A 19,337-nucleotide genomic window follows, 5' to 3' on the forward strand; every position below is an offset into this window, starting at 1 on the left:
TGCTACGTCACAGTGCCAGCCCCTTGTAAAGGAGTTTTTAAAGCAAGGATGGGGCCACAGTTGTGGCACAGTGGGTTGCGCTGCCACCCATGACACCGACATCCATGTGAGTCCTGGCTACTCCACTTCCAGTCTAGCTCTCTGCTGATGCACCTGGGAGTGCAGCAGAAGACAGACCAGGAGACTGGGCCCCTGCCCCTCTGTGAGAGATCTGGATGAAGCGCCTGGCTGCTGGCTTTGGCCTGGCCCAGGCCTGGCCATTGTGGCCACTTGGGGAGTGGACCAACAGATGGATGGTCTCTCTCTCTCTGCCTCTGCCTCTGTAACTCTGCTTTTCAAATAAATCTTTTTAAAACTAAAATAAAAATAAACGCAAGGATCAACCAAAAGAAGGCTCCAATGTGAAAGTGCATTTTCTTTACTTCCCATTTTCACCATGCACCTGTCCTGGTTTTCATTGTAATTTTTCCTGTCCACTCTTAGTTCCTCCAGGACTATTGTGTATCTTTGACATTACAGCATATCCAACGTGGCCTCCTGTCCTCATGTGATTCCTGGAGGCACAGTGTGTGTGTAGTATATGTACTTGTAACCCATTGTTAATACTTTTTACATCATATATAGAATATTCAGCATTAACAGTTAATTATGTTATCCCAAAATACATCCTGTTTGTTTGTTTGTTTGTTTGTTTTTCAGTATGCTTAGCTAATTTGTTCTTGTTCTTTTTAAGTGATGGACAGTCTTCCGCTATCCCTGTAGCCAGCATGGAGTTTGCAGCCATTTGTCTCAGGAATGCCTTGTTGCTATTACCTGAAGAACAGCAAGACCCAAAACAGGAAAATGGGTCTAAAAATAGTAGCCAACTAGGTGGAACCACAGAAAGCAGCGACAGCAGTGAGACCTGCAGGTATGTGGCTCCCTGGGGCCAGACCCCTGGCAGATCCTTGAGAGCTGCAGGAGGCCTCTCTTCCTGCAGGTACTGACCGCCTAAAATGTTCAGCCACAGCCCCAGAATTCTGTTTTGAATAATTAAAAGAAAGCTTGCTGCAGAATGTTTCTGGAAGAGAGGAAGAACGCGAAGGCTCAGGACAGAACGCTGGAAGACAGAGTACAGTCTGCAGCCTTCCCACCCCGGAGCCCTGATCTCGTCTAATCTCAGAAGCCAGGCAGGGGCAGGCCTGGTTGGAACTTGGACGGCACAGGTTTCCCCGACAGGACGGATGGTTTCAGGAGATGCTCTTGTTATCAGAGGCAGCACAGATCCTGTAACTCCTGTTTTCTTACACTGTAAACCAGTGTGCCTAATTGTCTAGTTTCTGATATCAATTACAAATCGTGTCAACCTGTGGGAACTGAGGGAACTCAGCATAATAGCAGAGCAACCCCGTTACAGACAGAAGGTTCTGCTGTCCACACTTGACACTGTCATACCCAGCTCCCCCAGCCCGGCATCTTTTCCTTGATTATCAAATACATAACATCTTATTGTAGAGAACTAGAGGGCCCGGCGTCGGTGCCATGGCTTAGCAGGTTAAGCCCACCTCCTGCAGTGCCGGCATCCCATATAGGTGCCGGTTCCGGTCCCAGCTGCTCCACTTCCGATTTAGCTCCCTGATATGGCCTGGGAAAGCAGAAAGCAGCAGAGGGTGGCACAAGTGCTTGGGCCCCTGCACCCACATGGGAGATCCCAAGGAAGTCCCTGACTCCTGGCTTCAGTTCAGCCCAGCCCCAGCCATTGTAGTCATTTAGGGAGGAAACCAGCGGATGGAAGAACTCTCTAGAACTCTCTCTAACTCTGCCTTTCAAATAAATAAGTCTTTTTTTTTTTTTTTTTTTTTTTTTTTTTTTTTTTTTTTTTTTTTTTTTTTTACAGCAGAGTGGACAGTGAGAGAGAGAGAGAGAAAGGTCTTCCTTTTGCCGTTGGTTCACCCTCCAATGGCCACCACGGCTGGCGCGCTGCGGCCAGCGCACCGCGCTGATCTGATGGCAGGAGCCAGGTGCTTCTCCTGGTCTCCCATGGGGTGCAGGGTCCAAGCACTTGGGCCATCCTCCACTGCACTCCCTGGCCACAGCAGGGAGCTGGCCTGGAAGAGGGGCAACCGGGACAGAATCCCGTGCCCCGACCAGGACTAGAACCTGGTGTGCCAGCGCCACTAGGTGGAGGATTAGCCTATTGAGCCGCGGTGCCGGCCATAAATAAATCTTTAAAAAAAAAAAACTTGAAACAAAATTGTGGGGTTTTCCTCCATCACTGAATTTTGTTTCTCTGTAGTTGCCAAAAAGCAGATGAATGAGAAATGTGTGAAAATATTGAAGTGATATTCTTTACATAACATGGAAATTTTTTTCATTTAGAGATTTTTAAAACTATCATTTGCTGGGGAAAAGAAACCAATAATGCGGTATAGCTTTAACATGTTAGTAGCACCAAATTAGAAGCATTTCCATTGTGTTGACTCTTACATTGTACAGATATGGGATAGGAAATAAATGTTGTACTTGTTTATGTGCTGTTCTTAATTAAGTCCACCTCTATTTTAGCAGTAAAAGCCATGATGGAGATAAATTCATTCCAGCTCCACCGTCATCACCACTGAGAAAGCAGGAATTAGAAAACTTGAAGTGAGTATCTAATCAAAGTTAGCGTTAAATTTATCAAAATGAGCACAGTGTTTCTTAAGCAGTCTTTGTCCTGTTAACATGATAAATTTTACTGGTTGGACATCCAGTGTTCATGCTGAGACCCTGCGTGGTAAGAGCATACCCCCTTTTCTAGGTCGTTAGGTTCGACCTGTTGATCTCCTGTGGGGTCTGTGGCTTTCTCTCCTTGGGGCGTCTTTGTCAGGTTTTGGTTTCAGGACTGCACTGATCCTATAAATGGGGTAAGAAGAGCTTCTCCCTCTCTTCTGAAAACATTTGTGTAATACAGGAAGGGACTTCTGAATTCTATTTTTGTGGGATTTTTAAGCCCTCCCTCAATGGAGCATCTTCAGTGTCTGACGGACTGCAGCGGTGAAACTGTTGCTCCTGTGGTTTCGTTCTGAGAAATTTTTTAGTACGAATTGAAGTTCTTCAGTATAGAGTGCTATTTCAGTTTTGTGTTTCATCTTGCGTCAGTTTGAGTTTTTCTTATTCTGCATTTTTTAAAGTTTAATTTATTTGACAGCGAGCTGGCTCCCTTCTGGATCCTCCTCGAATGCCCGCAGTCACCAGGGTTGGGCCAGAAGTGAGAGCCGAGAACTCAGTGCGGGTCTTCCAGAAGAAGGCCAGGGACCCAGCTGCTTGGTCATTGCCTCTTCCCTCTCTGGGATGCGCATCAGCAGGAAGCCGGCCCTGGCAGCAGAGCTGGGACGCTGATGGACATCCCGGTCACCCAGGCACGCTGGTGTGGGGTGTAGGCGTCCCGTGGGCATCTTAACCGCTGTGTCTAGTGCCCACCCAGAAGTTTTCAAGGAATTTTTTTTTCTGTGGGTTGTCAGATTGATTGGCATAACATGTTCATGGTATCCCCTTGTCTTTTTAATGTTTGTAGGATCTACATTTACATCTCCATTTTCATTTATGATGTCAGTTATTTGTGGTTTTTCTCCTGTCTCTTCTGCTTAGTGATAGTGAGGGATTCACCTATTGGACTGATGTTTTCAAAGAGCAAACTTTTACTTTACCTACTTTCTTTGGTAGTCTGTTTTCTATTTTGCTAAATTTTTCTTTTTACTTTTCCTTCTATTAACTGGTTTGCTCTTTTTAAAAAAAAAAAATTTATTTATTTACTTATTTGAAAGCGTTACACAGAGAAGGAGAGGCAGAGAGAGAGAGTGAGAGTTCTAACATCCGCTGGTTCATTCCCCAAATGGCCGCAACAGCTGGAGCTGGGCCGATTTGAAGCCAAGAGCCAGCAGCCAGGAGCTTCTTCCGGGTCTCCCACGTGGGTGCAGGGGTCCAAGGACTTGGGCCATCTTCCACTGCTTTTCCAGGCCACAGCAGAGAGCTGGATTGGAAGTGGAGCAGCCGGGACTCAGGCACCTGTATGGGATGCTGGCACTGCAGGCCACAGTGCCGGCCTCAGCTCTCCTTTTTTAAATCCTATGCTGGGTATTGATTTTAGAACTTCTTGTCTCTGTCCACCTTCGCTTTGCTGCTTATGCTAAGCTGTTTGTGGCTGCTCATAACTAAACGCTCACTGCACGTGGGTCCTGGCCTGGTCTCTGCTCGATATGGACCCCAACTTAATTTCTAGACTTTTCTTTCTCCCTTAGATAAAGCCCTTACTCCCCTATGCATTTCTCTCACTAAATAAATAACTTTAAAAAAATAAACTTCTTGTGTAATACAAGCAGTTTTATAAGTACATTTTAATGTTTATTTATTATTTTTATCTACTTGAAAAACAGAGATTTTTATCACTGGTTCACTCTCCAAATGGCCACAGCGGCAGGAGCTGAGCCAATCTGAAGCCAGGAGCCTCTTCAAGGTCTCCCACATGGGTGCAGGGCCCCAAGCACTTGGGCCATCTTCCACTGCTTTCTCAGGCCATAGCAGACAGCTAGTGAGAAGAGGAGCCGCCAGGACAGGAACTGGCGCCCATATGGAATGCCGGTGCCACAAGCAGATCAACCCACTGTGCCACAGCTCTGGCCCCTGGTTCATTCTTTAGTTGCCCAGAACGGCCAGGGGTGAGCCAGGAGCCTGGAGCTCTTGCGTGGGTAACAGGGACCCAAGAACCCAAGCTATCACCTGCTGCTTTCCGTGTGCACATGAGCAGAACGCTGGGGCTCAAACCAAGGCAGTTCATAGGAGGCACAGATGTCCCCAGTGACATGTTAACCACTGTGCCAGACGCATACCCCAGTGTTATTTTTTATTGCTGAGTAATACTCCATTGCATGGATACACCATCTTGTTTATACATTTGTCCATTGATGGATATTTGGATTATATCCATCTTTCTGCTATTATGAATAATGTTGCTGTAAAAGTTCAGGTACAAGTTTTTATGTGGGCACGCACTTTGTTTCTCTTGGGTATAAACCTAGAAATGACACTGTGGGGTCACGTGGTGTCTGTGTTTAGGTGAGAATTGTCAGGCTGTCTGCGAGGTCACGTGGTGTCTGTGTTTAGGTGAGAATTGTCAGGCTGTCTGTGGGGTCACGTGGTGTCTGTGTTTAGGTGAGAATTGTCAGGCTGTCTGCGAGGTCATGTGGTGTCTGTGTTTGGGTGAGAATTGTCAGGCTGTCTGTGAGGTCATGTGGTGTCTGTGTTTAGGTGAGAATTGTCAGGCTGTCTGTGGGGTCACGTGGTGTCTGTGTTTAGGTGAGAATTGTCAGACTGTCTGCTAACGTGGCTGCACTGTTTACAGTCTCACCCAGCATAGCTGTGTATGCGGATTCCAGTTTCTTCGTGTCCTCAACTTACTAGCTATTTGTGTATCTTCCTCGGGAAAATGTTTATTCAGATCTTTTGCACATTTTTAAGTTGGGCTATTTTTATTGATTGAGTTGTAAGAATACTTTATTGGGCCAGCATTGTGACGCAGTGGGTTAAGCCACAGGCAATGCCAACGTTCCATGTGAGCACTGGTTTGAGTCCTGGCGGCTCCTCTTCTGATCCAGCTCCCTGCTAATGCATGGAGAGTGCTCGAGTCCCTGCCACTCACAGGGGAGACCTGGATGAAGCTCCTGGTTCCTGGCTTCAGCCTGACTCAGTCCCAGCCATTGCAGCTGTTTGGGGAGTGAGCCAGCAGATGGAAGCGTCTCTCTCATCCCTCTTTCTCTGTAACTCTGCCTTTCAAATAAATTAAAAAAAAAAAAAAAAGTTCTTGGGGCTGGTGTCGTGGCCTATCAAGTGAGGCTGCTGCCTGCGATGCTGGCACCCCATCCCATCATCCCCTGTGGGCACCAGTTCTAGACCCGGCTGCTCCACTTCTGATCCAGCGCCCTGCTGATGGCCTGGGAAAGCAGTGAAAGATGGTCCAAGTGCTTGGGTCCTGCACGCACATGGAAGACCCAGAAGAAGTTCTAGCTCCCTGGCTTCAGCCTGGCCCAGCCCTGGTCATTACGGCCATCTGGAGAGTTGAACCAGTGTCCCTCTCTGGCTATAACTCTGACTTTCAAATAAATTAATTAATTAAAAAAAAAAAAAGAGTTCTTTGTTCTAGGTGCAAGTCTCTTATCAGATACATGCCTTGCAGTATTGTCTCCCTGTCTGTGGGTTGCCTTTTCACTTTTGTGAAGGTATCCTTTGAAACACAAAAGTATTTTATTTTGATGAAGTTCAGTTTTCTTTTTTTGAAAAACATTGATTTATTTATTTGAAATTCAGAGTTACACAGAGAAAGAAGGAGAGGCAGAGAGAGAGAGGGAGAGGTCTTCCATCCACTGGGTCACTCCCCAATTGGCCGCAGTGGCCGGAGTTGCGCCGATCCCAGGCCAGGAGCCAGGAACTTCCTCTGGGTCTCCCACTCCGGTGCAGGGACCCAGGCACTTGGGCCATCTTCCATTGCTTTCTCAGGCCATAAGCGGAGAGCTGGATCAGAAGCAGAGCAGCTGGGACCTGAACTGGCACCCATCTGGGATGCCGGCACTGCAGGCGGCGGTTTTACCCACTATGCCACAGCGTCGGCCCCCAATTTTATTTTTTTTCTTTTGTTGCTCTTGCTTTTCTTGTAATATGCTATGCCAAATCCTGCATTTTCTTCTAAGAGTTCAAATGACAGAGACCGAGAAATGCATGTGGATTTGGAAAATAAACAGTAGTGATCCCAAAAAGAAGAGAGGCAAGAGGAGAGATTCTGTTTCTGAAACTGGAAAGCGTAGACACCAAAATAAGGAGAAGTGAGCATTTTAGAAGAAATTACAGATCGAAGTTGAGGGAATATAATTAGAAACCCAGGTCTGGAAGTGGTGAAGGTAGGCATCAAAGTGGTGCTGAGAGACGATGGCAAAAATGTAGCAGGTGCTCTGAGCATCCCGGAGAATCTAAGAAAAAGCAGCAGTGGAGAGAGTCCAGTGAAGCAAGGAGAATTCCACAGAATGACATAAATTGAACATGCCTTCTATTCGATTAAAGAAAGTATTTTATGCATTGATTGACAAACTATAGAGAATTCCTATACAGAGTACTGGTTTGTAAACTTCAAGAACGTTTTCATTTCAGCATGTTTCACGGTTGATAATCTCAAGGCCTTCTGCTCAAGATTGTTTGAGGAGAGAAATTTCAACTGAAAGGGGCTGTAAGTCTTCTATTTTGTGAATAAAAAAAGTTTTGGCTGCCTGACTGGGTTAATCCTTTGCCTGCAGTGCAGGCATCCCATGTGGGCGCCGGTTCTAGTCCCAGTTGCTCCTCTTCTGATCCAGCTCTCTGCTGTGGCCAGGGATGGCAGTGGAGGATGGCCCGGGTGCTTGGGCCTCTGCACCCGCATGGGAGACTGGAAAGAGGCACCTGGCTGCTGGCTTCGGATCAGTGCGGCTCCGGCTGTAGCAGCCATTTGGGGAGTGAACCAGCGGAGTGAGGACCTTTCTCTCTGTCTCTCTCTCTCTCTCTCACTGTCTGTAACTCTACCTGTCAAATAAATAAATAAAATCTTAAAAAAAAAGTTTTGGGTCTGGTGTGGGGTACAGTGGGTTAAGTTGCCACTTGGGACCCACATCCGCAGTGGAGTGCCTGGGTTTGACTCCCAGCCTGGCTTCCTGTCCACGCTCCTGAGAAGGTAGCAGGGAGACAGCAGACCATGGCTCCAGTGCTTGGATCCCTGTCACCTGCATGGGAGGCCCAGGCGCAGTTCCCAGCTCTTGGCTTCTGCCCTGTTTGTTGCCAGCATTCTGGGGAATGAACCAGTGGCTGGAAGATCTCTGTTTCTTTCTGTCACTCTGCCTTTCAAATAAATAAAAATAAAGAATAAAATTAAAATGGATGCTACTCTAGGTTCTGGAATAGAGGGTAACAGAACAGGGAGAGTGGGAAGCAATGTTGGGGCCAACACTGGAAATGTCTGTCCCAGTAATAAAAGCAAAGCATAAGTGAGCAATTGAAATTTTAATTTGTATTTTAAATGTTCATTCTGAGAGACCGGAGGCAGCCTTTCACCCTGTAGTCACTTCCCACAGGCCAGCAACAGCGGAGGCTGGGCCAAGGCACAGTCAAGTGCCTCCCAGGCTGGGCCCCAGCAGGATCCTGGAATTGGATTCAGAGCCAGGAGGCCCCAGCATGGGATGTGGGCGTCGTAAAAAGAAATGAAGCCCAATTAAGTGATTCCACGGTTTTATATTATAGAAGGTTAATTCTTTCAGACTCTTAACATGACACTCAGTGAATTCTTCTTATGCAGTGAAAAAGTACCTCCCACCGTCCAGGGTGTAGAAAAGGAGATAAATAAATGTTGGTAAAGTGACTATTAGAGGCAGTTCTAGTGTATTTAAGGAATCATATTTGTCCTAGCCCCCCTAGCCCCGTGGTGACGCTATGGCTGGTTTGAGTCTCTTACCGTCCTTGCCAGAGACTCGGCCTGTGATCCCATTGAAACTTGTCTAACCGGTTCTGCCGCAGCAGGAGCCTGCCTGTGGAAACCCCTCGGGCCACGGTCGACCCAGCAAATCCTGTAACCCCTCTGGGCCTGCCTTTCCCCTCTGAAATGAAAGCATTGGGTTGGGTGGTGGTGTGAAATGCCCAGGCTCTGCTCTGCGACTTCATGCATGGTTTTGCTGCCTGGGGTGGGATGGGCTCTGGGGCACGGAATTTGGGGACGATGAAAACTTTTTTAGCTTCTTTGTGCTGGACTTAGATTTGTGGTGAATTTGATTTGTCAGTAAGGTTCTTTTTGTGTAGAACAATAAATATTAGAAACAGAATATTTCCAGAGACATGAAGTGAAAACTTAATTGAAGTTGGCAAGTTAACATTCTCTGAATTACATCCGAGCCATATTCAGTTTGTTGAAAGAAATTACATTATTGGATTTTTGAACCAATTTTTCAAATGATGTTTGCTATGACATTGCATTGCCAATTTAGTTTCCTTTGACACACAGTGACTTTCTTCTGCTGTAGCTTCTTGTAATGAAGGTTCAACAGATATTTGGGTGAGAGTCCTCTAACTCACGGGATATGTGACTTGACAAATTATAATGCTCAATCTTTCAAGCTTGGTGTAATTTGGTACTTTATTGGGGGGAAAAAGCTTTTCGGGCCCAGCGTTCTGGTGTCTCGGGCAAAGCCGCCACTGGCAACACAAGCGTCCCTTTTGGGCACTAGTTCCTGTCCCAGCTGCTCCCCTTCTGATCCGGCTCCCTGCCAGTGGCCTGGGAAAAGCAGCAGATGGCCCAGAGTTTGCGCCCTGCTACCCACCTGGGAGAGCTGGATTGATGCTTCTAGTCCTGGCCATTGCAGCCATTTGGGGAGTGAACCAGCGGATGGAAGCTCTCTGCGTCTGTCCTTCCCTCTCTCTAACTCTGACTTTAATCACAAACAATTAGAAAAAAAATGGAAAAAGCAAACATTTCCCCCTTTTCTCTCTCCCTTGCTTTCCCAAGGGCTGGGGTTGTGTGGACGTAGGGCTGGCTCCTCCAGTTTGTGAATGGGTTTGGGCCGTGGCTGTGTGTCTTGCTTGAGGTGTAGCTCTTCCAGTCTGGTGACCTGTCAGATCAGCTGAGGACTCAGTAAAGCAGATTAGACAGAGGAACTAGTGACTGGGAGGAGGGCTAATATTTTAAGCAGTCGCTATCAGAAGTAAAGTGATTTCTCCAGGGGCTTGTAGATAGAGCAGTGCATGCTTCCGGTGTTATCAGTCCGCCAGCCTCCTGCAGAGCTCAGTGTTGTTTTCTAAGAGGAGGAGGAGGAGATGGGGGGGGGGGGGAGCGGGGGTGAATTAGTAGGCACCGATAGAAGAGAAGCATAAATATGGGTTTGAGTTTTGGACACTGAAACTGATGACCCTTGGTCAGAACACCAGCCCCAATTTTGTATTTCCATATTTAAATATGCTTAATAGAATGATTGTTTTATTATTAGGTTCTTTTACCCAGATAGGATTTGATATATCTTACAGTAAAAGGTGAAAGTTGAAGCAAACAGATTTTTACCCTCTTGCTGCACATCATTACAGTTGGGGCTTGCTGGGAATTAGAGTCCTGTTACAAGGGGCCAGCACCGTGGCTTCGTAGGTAAAGCCACCACCTGCAGTGCTGCCATCCCATATCGGTGCCACTTTGAGTCCCGGGTGCTCCACTTCCCATCCAGCTCCCTGCTAATGCACTTGGGAGAGCAGCAGAGGATGGCCCAAGTGCTTGGGCCCCTACTATTGGCCATTTGGGGAGTGAACCAGCAAATGGAAGATCTCCCTCCCCCTTTCCTTCTCCCTCTCCCCCCTCCCTCTTCCTCTATCCCTCTCCCTTCCCCTCCACTTCCCCTTTCTTCTCCCCTTCCCCTCTCCCTCCCTGCTACAAAGTGTACTTGACTGATTTCTGGACCCACAGTGGGCTGGAGCAGCGCTAGCCTACCTGCTGCCGAGAGAGGCAGGGAGACTCCCAGCAGAGATGGCTTTGCAGTAGCCCCTGCACCCAGAGCATCGGGAACATTGCGGTCAGCGTCATCGCACAGGAGTGGTGTGGGTCTGGGAGAAGCAGGTTTAACCGCTGAAAGCCGTGTTCCTTAGCAAGTGCCTACTAAGAACTGACTACAGCTGGTGGAGTATCGCTCTCCTCTTTGTGTAAAGAGCAAAAGCTGTGGCCTTCTGGTTTTTAATGAGCGCCTGATTTGCCCTGACCTTTGCCAAAGTCACAGGTGAAAATGGGTGTTAAACGCTGTGACCAGGGCTGCTCCTTGGACACCCTCATCCCGTATCAGTGTACCTGCGCCACCTCCCATCCCGGCTGATGCACACACGTGCTTGGATCCCTGACCCCACAGGAGAGAACTGGGTTGGATCCTGGGCTCCTGGCTTCCTCCTGGAAGATGGTAATTCGTGTCCTCTTTTGGTTTATTTGTAGTTTTTGTTTTCAAATCTCCTTGGCATCTGGGGTGGACCAGCCAGTGGAAAATCTCTGTCTTTCAATAAAATGAAAAGAAAGATTAAAAGAACGACAAAATGCTGTGGCTGGTTCATAGGCCTTGGACTGTTGGTTGTCTTGAGCCCTGGAGACGTTGGGAAGTCTGGTTTTTTTCTTATTAGCAAAACACACCTGCCGTGTGAGAGGCATCCAGGAAAATCCTTAGATGAATGAATGTGCATTGCCAATTAAACATGAAGGCTACAAATAAGCCAGAAGAGGACGATAAGTCACCTCATCTTGGCGCACAGGCCTGGCCGCTGACAGAAGGTGGCAGATAACCAACCAGTGCTCCCTCCGCTGCCCCCTGGAGTCCTCCCTGGAGGGAGGGTCCCCGGGCCTGCGGCTGGGGCAGCCAGCTCTCGGCGTCCCAGGGACAGTGACTGACGGCACGTTTTCCTCGACAGTGCTGTTGGAAGCACTACTACGCCAGCTCTCAAAGTACTCTCCCACAAACAGGGTTCAGATTTAAAATTCTCAGTAACAAAATATCAGACACTAGTTTTGATGAAATTTTCTTCCCAAGGTAGCGAGCTCGCGCTCTTTCCTTTCCAGTTGTGGTTGTATCCCGGGTGGTCCTGGGGTGGAGGGTGGAGGGATTGGCTGTGATGAATCGCACGCTCTGAGCCGGAGGACGCGCTCAGTGTGGTGGGAGCACGGGAAGCGGCTGGCGGCCTGCCTCTCCTCGGCCCTCCAGAGCTGGCCTGGCCCCCTGTATGTCGGGATTGAGGAGCTGCATTGTACTGGACAGGGTGAGCAAGGGGAGAGCGCCCTGCAGGCCAGTGCTGTCTGCCCAGAGGACCTGAATGCTCTAGTGATAACAATGGTTACCTTCCTCCTCAGATGAAATTGCAACCTGAATGCGCTTTAATGACATGCATGCATATTGTAATTGGTAAGCATAACTCAGTATCCCATAGCTGATTGAGGCTGTTTGGGGTCCACCATTCAAATGACCCGTTTCTATTTGACAAAGTTTATTTTAAGATTGCTTTGTGGAGCGGTTGTTTAACATCCACGAGATCTGCTTTAAATAAGCTGCCCCATGAAGGAGAGAGCCCAACAGAAATTGGGTTTCTGACCCAACTTAGGAGAAGTAATGTGACTTAATTCATCTTCCGATGCATTTGTTCAGCTTGTTTCTTTGCTTTGAATATTTGTTTCGGTCACTAACTGTGAATGTTTTAGTTACTCTTGGTTCCATTGGTTGGCAAGAACTGTGGGCTGCTTAGTAGATTCAAGAAAATGCAGATAGCAAGCTAAGCTAAAAGGTGACTGTGTATCTTAGCAAAGTTTGCAAATTGTTATAGAAAGATCTGCGAGGCCGGCGCCGCGGCTCACTAGGCTAATCCTCCGCCTGTGGTGCTGGCACACCGGGTTCTAGTCCCGGTCGGGGCGCCAGATTCTGTCCCGGTTGCCCCTCTTCCAGGCCAGCTCTCTGCTGTGGCCCAGGAGTGCAGTGGAGGATGGCCCAAGTGCTTGGGCCCTGCACCCCATGGGAGACCAGGAGAAGCACCTGGCTCCTGCCTTCGGATCAGCGTGGTACGCCGGCCACAGCGGCCATTTGGGGGGTGAACCAACGGAAAAGGAAGACCTTTCTCTCTGTCTCTCTCTCATTGTCCACTCTGCCTGTCAAAAAAAAAAATAAGATCTGCAATATATTTATTTCTCGTATACTGAAAGAAGAAAGTAAGTTCTCACTGGACCATTAACTGCACCGTTTTACTTATTTTCAGGCTAAGTATGTACTGTAACTGCATGTGATCGTCTTACTGGGGAGCTGGGTCGATTGGATGGAAGCTGACGATGAGTTAGACAAATAATACACACAGATGGTGGTTTTCTACGTCGTTGTGATTCTTAACCTCAGTAGCGTGCTTTCTCTCTTCTCACCAAGACCCCCATTCATTGCTGTTTGGCAGATAAAACCATTGTTAATCTTTCAGCTCGAGTTCTCAGCCCCTTCTCGTTTGCGTTCTAGGTGCTCCATACTGGCTTGCAGTGCTTACGTGGCTCTGGCTTTGGGCGATAACCTTATGGCTTTGAACCACGCAGATAAACTTCTTCAGCAGCCCAAGCTGTCAGGATCTCTTAAGTAAGTGTGGCTTGCCCAGTGCGTCTCCTTTGTTTTGTCTCAGAGTTTCGGGTTAACATTCGTGGGGTCTGTGCCTTCTTTTAACCCCTCCAGTGATATATTTATTTGGGGGGGAAACCACTGGTTAAAAAATAATAATCCTTAACTCCTGTCTTAGCAGTAGAAAATTTTTCATTTCCTGAACCCGGACACTTGGGACTTCCTAGTGTCCACGGCTGGGTCTGTCTGGAGCATTTTGGCCCCAGAATAAGGTGACTCCTCACAAAAAGGTGTTTGAGCCACATACTAGGTCTCCTGTGGAAGGCAGTCTAAACAGACAAGGATCTTTCCAAGCTGCTGTGCCAACTCATGAGAGTTTTATTCGTACTGTTCAGATCCCTCCCCAGTATTAACTTTGTTGTCAGCTAGGAGTGGGCCTTGTGACACAGCAAGCTAAGCTGCCGCCTGGGTACACACATCACATCAGAATTCCCGAGATCCACCCCCGCTTCCGCTTCCTGTCCAGCTCCCTGCCATCCTCGGGGGGATCTGGATGGAGTTCTGGGCTCCCAGCTTCAGCTGCTACCGGCATTTATGGCATAAGACACTGAAAGTTATCACTTGACGGTGAACCAGTGCTGTCTGGTTCTGACAGGATCTCCAGAGCTCGCAGGTTAAACCTAAATAATACCTGGCTGGCAAACACCTAGGGGGCTACTTAACCTGAGGCAGGCTTGTTTGTTTGAGACGTGTAAATTCCTTGCAAACCCTTTGGTCCACTACGGGGCACCAGGTCAGAGGTCCAGTGTTGGCCTTTGTCTTCCCAGGCCCTTGGATGATGAGCGTCACCAACTTGGGTTCAGCTCGGCTGTTGGAGTGTTTTTAGCCTTATTTGTCAACTTCTGTATCTGAAAGTCAAAGAAACAAACTGCCTCGGTCATAGAGTTCTCTCGCTGACTTCTGCGGGATCGGCCAGGTTCCGTCTGGAAATTTCTCTCTCCAGGAGTCTGCCGTGAGCGTTGTGGTCCTTTCGTTAATAGCAGGACCGCCTGTCTTCCCAGCCGGGGTCGGCAGGACTTTGTGCACTCGGCTGCCTTGGGTGCCGCCCGGCACAGCAGCCTGTGCCCGCTGCTTGTTGCTCTCCGTACCCCTGGTCACGGGTTTCTGGGCTTCCTGTGCCGTGAAGACGTTTCATCTGGTTAACCATTTTTTAAACTTAAATTCACAGAAAACAAAGTAAGAATTTTAATTTCTTTTTTAAAAATATTATTATTATTATTTTGTATTTTTTAAGATTTATTTTATGCAATTGAGAGGCAGAGTTACAGAGGGGGAGAGAGAGGTCTTCTATCTGCTGGTTCACTCCCCAAATGGCCGCAACAGCTGGAGCTGGGCCAATCCAAAGTCAGGAGCCAGGAGCTTCTTCTGGGTCTGCCACGTGGGTGCAGGGGCCCAAGGACTTGGGCCATCTTCCACAGCCCTCTCAGACCATAGCAGAGAGCTGGATCAGAAGAGCAGTAGCCGGGACTCGAACCAGCGCACATATGGGATGCCAGCATCGTAGGCATAGGCTTAGCCCACTGTTCCACAGTGCTGGCCCCAAGTTACTGATTTTTTTAAAAATTATTTATTTTCATTTTACTTGAAAGACAAAGAGACAATGAGATCTTCCATCCACTGGCTCACTCCCCGGATACAATAGCTGGGGCTGCCCCAGGCTAAAGCCGGTAACCGGGAACTCAATCCAGGTCTCGCAGGTGGTGCCATTACCTGCCACCTCGCAGGGTACGTATCAGCAGAGATCTGGAATCAGGCAGTGCCAGGACTCAAGCCCAGGCACTGCGTTGTTGGCTGTGGGCATCCCACGTGGTGTCTTACTGTTTGGGTTGACTTATTCATCTGAAAGGCAGAGTGACAGAGGGAGAGAGGGAGGTTATCCATCTGCTGATTCGCTCTCCACGTGGCCGCAACTGTTCGAGCTGGGCCAGGCCGGAGCCAGGAGCCCCATCCGAGTCTCCACTGCTTTCCCAGGCACGTGGTCAGGGGCTGGAGGAAGAGGAGCAGCGGGAGCGAGAACCGTGCTCTTGGTACGGGATGCTGCCAGGCAGTGGCGTCACTCAGCCACCAGACGCCACCTGCCCGCGAGTTGTTCAGGTGTGAGTTACTCGGTGGGGAAACAAAATTAGAGGTCACTTTGCCCTCCTAATGAGGAGAAATTACTTAGCAAAGAAAGGAAGAACTGGGGTGACTGATGTACTTAAATCCCAGGAGATAGTCAAATTGAGGACCCGCTGGGGCAGGGTGGCCCTGGAGGTGAGCCTTGAGCTGGCCCTTGGGGCAGGAGGGCTCCACCTGGCTTTGACCTTCGAGGCAAGGCCGCAGGAAAGCCGTGAACGGGGAGTGAGAGCGTGGACTGAACACAGGAGAGTGGGGCAGATCAGTGAGAGCCTTGAAACTACACCCTTCAGCTTTGTTCCTTTTGTTCTCTGGGAGAAGAAGTCATGAAGATTTTGAGCAGGGGTGTAGCATGTCTAAGGCTGTTTTCAGTTTTGAAAAGCCGGGTGATCATGGGGAAAACGGCTCGGAGTAAAGAGACTGGCGGGAGCAGGCGATTGTAAGCCAGGAGGCTGTGCAGCTGACCTGGCAGCACAAAATAGAGGGTGTGCGTGCGCAAAGCCGGGCCGCCCAGAGTGTCCAGCGAGCCGTGGGCCGCCCAGAGCGTGCAGCGCGCATCCTGGCTCTGAGCAGAGTGGGCGTCGTCCATCCTTGGCTGGTCTCTTACTTCAGAACTGTTTTACTTTAATGTTATTTCCTCAATTAATTGAACATCACAGCTTGTCAGTTTCGAACAGTTTTCTTAATGGTAGTGTACTTTGTTCTGTTTAATGTAACACTTAACTGTTGTCTGTTTCTTTATTTGAAAGACAGAGTTAGAGGGAGAGCTGCTCAGAGCCATCTCCATTTGCTGGTTTATTCCCAAAATGTCAGACTGGCTGGGCCAGGGCCAGACTGAAGCCAGGAGCCCAAAATTCCATCTGGGTCTCTCATGTGGGTGGCAGAGACCCAGTCACTTGGACTGTCTTCTGCTACCTTCCCAGGGACATTAGCAAGGAACTGGATCAGAAGTGGAGCAGCCGGGACTTGAACTGGTGCCCATATGGGATGCCAGTGACACATGCTGCAGCTTAGCTCGCTGCACCACACCACTGACCACAAGGTGGTCTTCATGAGAAACTTTAAGTTATCCTCGGTTGATCTGTTTTTCCTAAATAGACTTAGATTTCCAGGATGTGAAGTGTTTGAAACATACCTATGTGCCGTGGCAGTCTGCTCCGTGTTCCTGGACGCTGGCGTTTGGGCGGTGACCTGCTTTTCAGCTGGGCGTCTGCTCTCGTTCCAGGTTTCTGGGCCATCTCTACGCTGCAGAAGCCCTCATCTCGCTCGACAGGATATCTGACGCCATCACTCACTTGAACCCGGAGAACGTCACTGATGTCTCCTTAGGGATCTCCTCAAACGAGCAGGACCAAGGTGAGTGAAGACACCCTTGACCAGAGCGGGTGCCCCTTCCCGTGGCTGTTGAAGGCGTGTGCAGATCTAAGGGCATGGCTGTGAAGGGGAGGAAGTCTCGGGCGGGCTTTGCCATTTCTGGCTGTACTTAGAGGGCAGAGTTGTTAGTTAAGCAGACCCGGGAGCTGCTTGTCACCTGTCCAGTTCTGGTTTTGGGAAGACTGGCAATGCTTGGACAATGCATCTTGGTTCCGATTCTGGATCTTTCCTGGCAGTGCTGCCGCAGTCCCGGGGCTGTGTAGAACATGCCATTCAGAAGCCAGTTTTGAGTCATGGCTCAGCCTTTGAGAAGGTGGCACTGCGTGGCATTCGCTTTATTGAGGACCAGCTGGTGGTGGTGGGTGCGCTCTGGGCAGACGGCTCTAGACGGCTCTCCATGCCACAGAGAAAGTCGGGTTTTGGGTAATGTGCTTGTTGTCCGGCCCCTCAGACGTGTCTTCCTGTCTCCGTAGGATCGGACAAAGGTGAAAATGAACCAATGGAATCCTGTAAGTAAGCAGATGTGTGAAGACCTGACGTGGCCTGGGCAGTACCGTGTGCTCCCTGGGGCTCCTGGGGCGGGGCGGGGCGGGGCGGGGGTGGGCTGCGCCCCTGCCCTGCAGGGCCCTCCTCACCCGGGTCTGTGCGCTCTTTCCGCAGCCGGGAAGCGGGCCCCTCAGTGCTACCCCAGTTCCGTCAACTCCGCCAGGACCGTGATGCTGTTCAACCTGGGTAGCGCCTACTGCTTGAGGAGCGAGTACGACAAAGCCCGCAAGTGTCTACACCAGGTGAGGCCGGGCTGGGCGGAGCCAGCCTCCTCGGAGACGCTGGGTTGTCGTGTGTGTGGTTGTGTGAGTCACCCTGGGAAGCATCGGGATATTCGTTTGTCCGGCTGCGGAAGTATTCCTGCAAGGGAAACAAGTAGCCAGCCTAGCGAAGGCACCCGGGTACCCAAAGGATGGTTTTTTCCTGATGGTTTCGAGCACTGAGATTTCAGAGGCCGCGTGAGTGAACCCGGGCCGAGCATAGCACCGCGCGGAATCCCCTGTGCCGAGCGAGCGGACAGCTGAGGCCTCCCGGCAGGCGGGAAGCCTGTGTCTGTCGCTTCCCCTGAGCTGCCGGCTGGCAGGAGGAGGAGCTGGCCCGGGTGCTGGGCGCCCAGGGCGAGTGGCTTTCACTGTGCCCTCAGAGGCGTTTACAGCTCGAATTCTGTGCCTCTGCGTTCAAAAAGCCAATTATAAATAGAGCTTTCAGAAAGTCAGCGTTCAGAAAGCCAGTGCCAAGAAACTCCCCACACACTAAAGAAAGCTGCGGGCAGTGTACAAAAATAGCCACCGTAGACCTCTGCGTCCTCCCGCTAAGTGGCCGGGCCTCCAGGGAGACTCGTGCTGGATGACCGAGGCCGCCTGCCCAGGCCTCCCTCACGGTGGGCGTGCCGCAGCCCGTGCACATGCGGTTAGGAGGGGAACTGCAAAGTCAGAGGGCTGCAGAGTTAACTCTTGTAACACCGGGCATTTGTTCCAAATGGGCTCTTCACAAGCTTGCCTGAAATTCAGCCTAGGCGATGTGCTGGCTTCCCGAGACTTCTGCCTGTGCAGGTGGCCTGTTGTGCCTAGAAGTAGCATTGCTTTGCCATGGAGAAAAGTGTTGACTGGCCAGGGGAACGTGGAATTGAGTGCTCGAGTTAAACTGTGTGGCTGTGCTCGGGGGCAGAGCTGGGACGTGTAACGCCCCCGAGAGTGGCCCCGGCCCCAGCCACTGGGGCTGAGAGCTGTGGGTCTAAAGTTACAGTGTGTACAGTCCAGCTCAGGTTCTCATACAGCAGGTGGCCCTGGCTGTGCCGCACCGGGAGAGGCAGATGGGGTCGGGCCTGGTTCGGGGTCGGAAGGGGTTTTGTTTTGGTCCCTTGGTTTGTAGGTTAATCCAAAGGCTGGACCTTTGTCTAACTGGGAGGCCCACCCTGCCTGTGATGGCAGAACAGTGAGCGTGAAGAGTGGGAAGGGGCTCCGAGTAGGTGTTTCCGAGGTTGCCTGCCCACCTCTCACCGTTCTGAACAGCCAGAAAGCAAAACGCCATTAAATCTCAAAGTTGTTGCCTTGAATTCTTGTAGTTCAGGAAAAACAAAACAAAACAAACAAAAAAAAAAAACCTGCAGACTGAGGTCAGTGCGAAGAACAGTAGGTGACGTGTGTTGCCCAGCTACTTGAGGAAGGAGAGGTTTTCATGACCACAGAGTGGTGTGAAGGCGACCAGCTTCAGATTTATTTAATTTATTTATTTGTAAGAGTTACAGAGAGGGGGAGACATCTTTCATCCACTAGTTCATTCCCCTGGTGGCTTCGACAAGCAGGGCTGGGCCAGGCTGGAGCCAGGAGCTTCTTCCTGGTCTCCCACATGGGTGCAGGGGCCCGAGCACGTGGCCCGTCTTCCACTGATTTCCCAGACGCATTAGCAGGGAGCTGGATCAGCTGGGACAGGATGCAGCGTAACAAATAATAGCTGTACCCTCTATGCCACAATGCCAGCCCCGAGCCACTCTGATCCAGTTTCCTGCTAGTGCATCTGAAAGGCAGTGGACAATGGCCCGAGTACTTGGGTTCCTGCCACCTATGTGGAGACCCAGGTGAAGTTTCTGGCGCCTGGCTTTGTTCTGGCCCAGTGCTGGTGGTTGTG

At 49.9% G+C, this 19,337-nt stretch overlaps 1 protein-coding gene across 13 annotated transcripts in view; it reads left to right on the forward strand.

Annotated features, from left to right (window-relative positions):
• Nucleotides 1-19,337, forward strand: part of CNOT10 (CCR4-NOT transcription complex subunit 10) — an 83,083-nt gene that overhangs the window by 60,750 nt on the left and 2,996 nt on the right. For 4 of the 13 annotated variants that reach the window (XM_070072906.1, XM_070072909.1, XM_070072905.1 and 1 more), the window contains 7 exons: nt 734-910; nt 2,545-2,625; nt 13,023-13,136; nt 15,147-15,269; nt 16,516-16,646; nt 17,138-17,173; nt 17,325-17,452. In XM_070072906.1, coding sequence (XP_069929007.1) covers nt 734-910; nt 2,545-2,625; nt 13,023-13,136; nt 15,147-15,269; nt 16,516-16,646; nt 17,138-17,173; nt 17,325-17,452 — 790 coding nt within the window. The remainder of the gene's footprint in view (nt 1-733; nt 911-2,544; nt 2,626-13,022; nt 13,137-15,146; nt 15,270-16,515; nt 16,647-17,137; nt 17,174-17,324; nt 17,453-19,337) is intronic. The other 9 variants (XM_070072907.1, XM_070072910.1, XM_070072904.1 and 6 more) reach the window with 3 other exon arrangements.

The sequence above is a fragment of the Oryctolagus cuniculus genome, chromosome 4, assembly GCF_964237555.1.
Source record: "Oryctolagus cuniculus chromosome 4, mOryCun1.1, whole genome shotgun sequence".
Taxonomy (NCBI): domain Eukaryota; kingdom Metazoa; phylum Chordata; class Mammalia; order Lagomorpha; family Leporidae; genus Oryctolagus; species Oryctolagus cuniculus.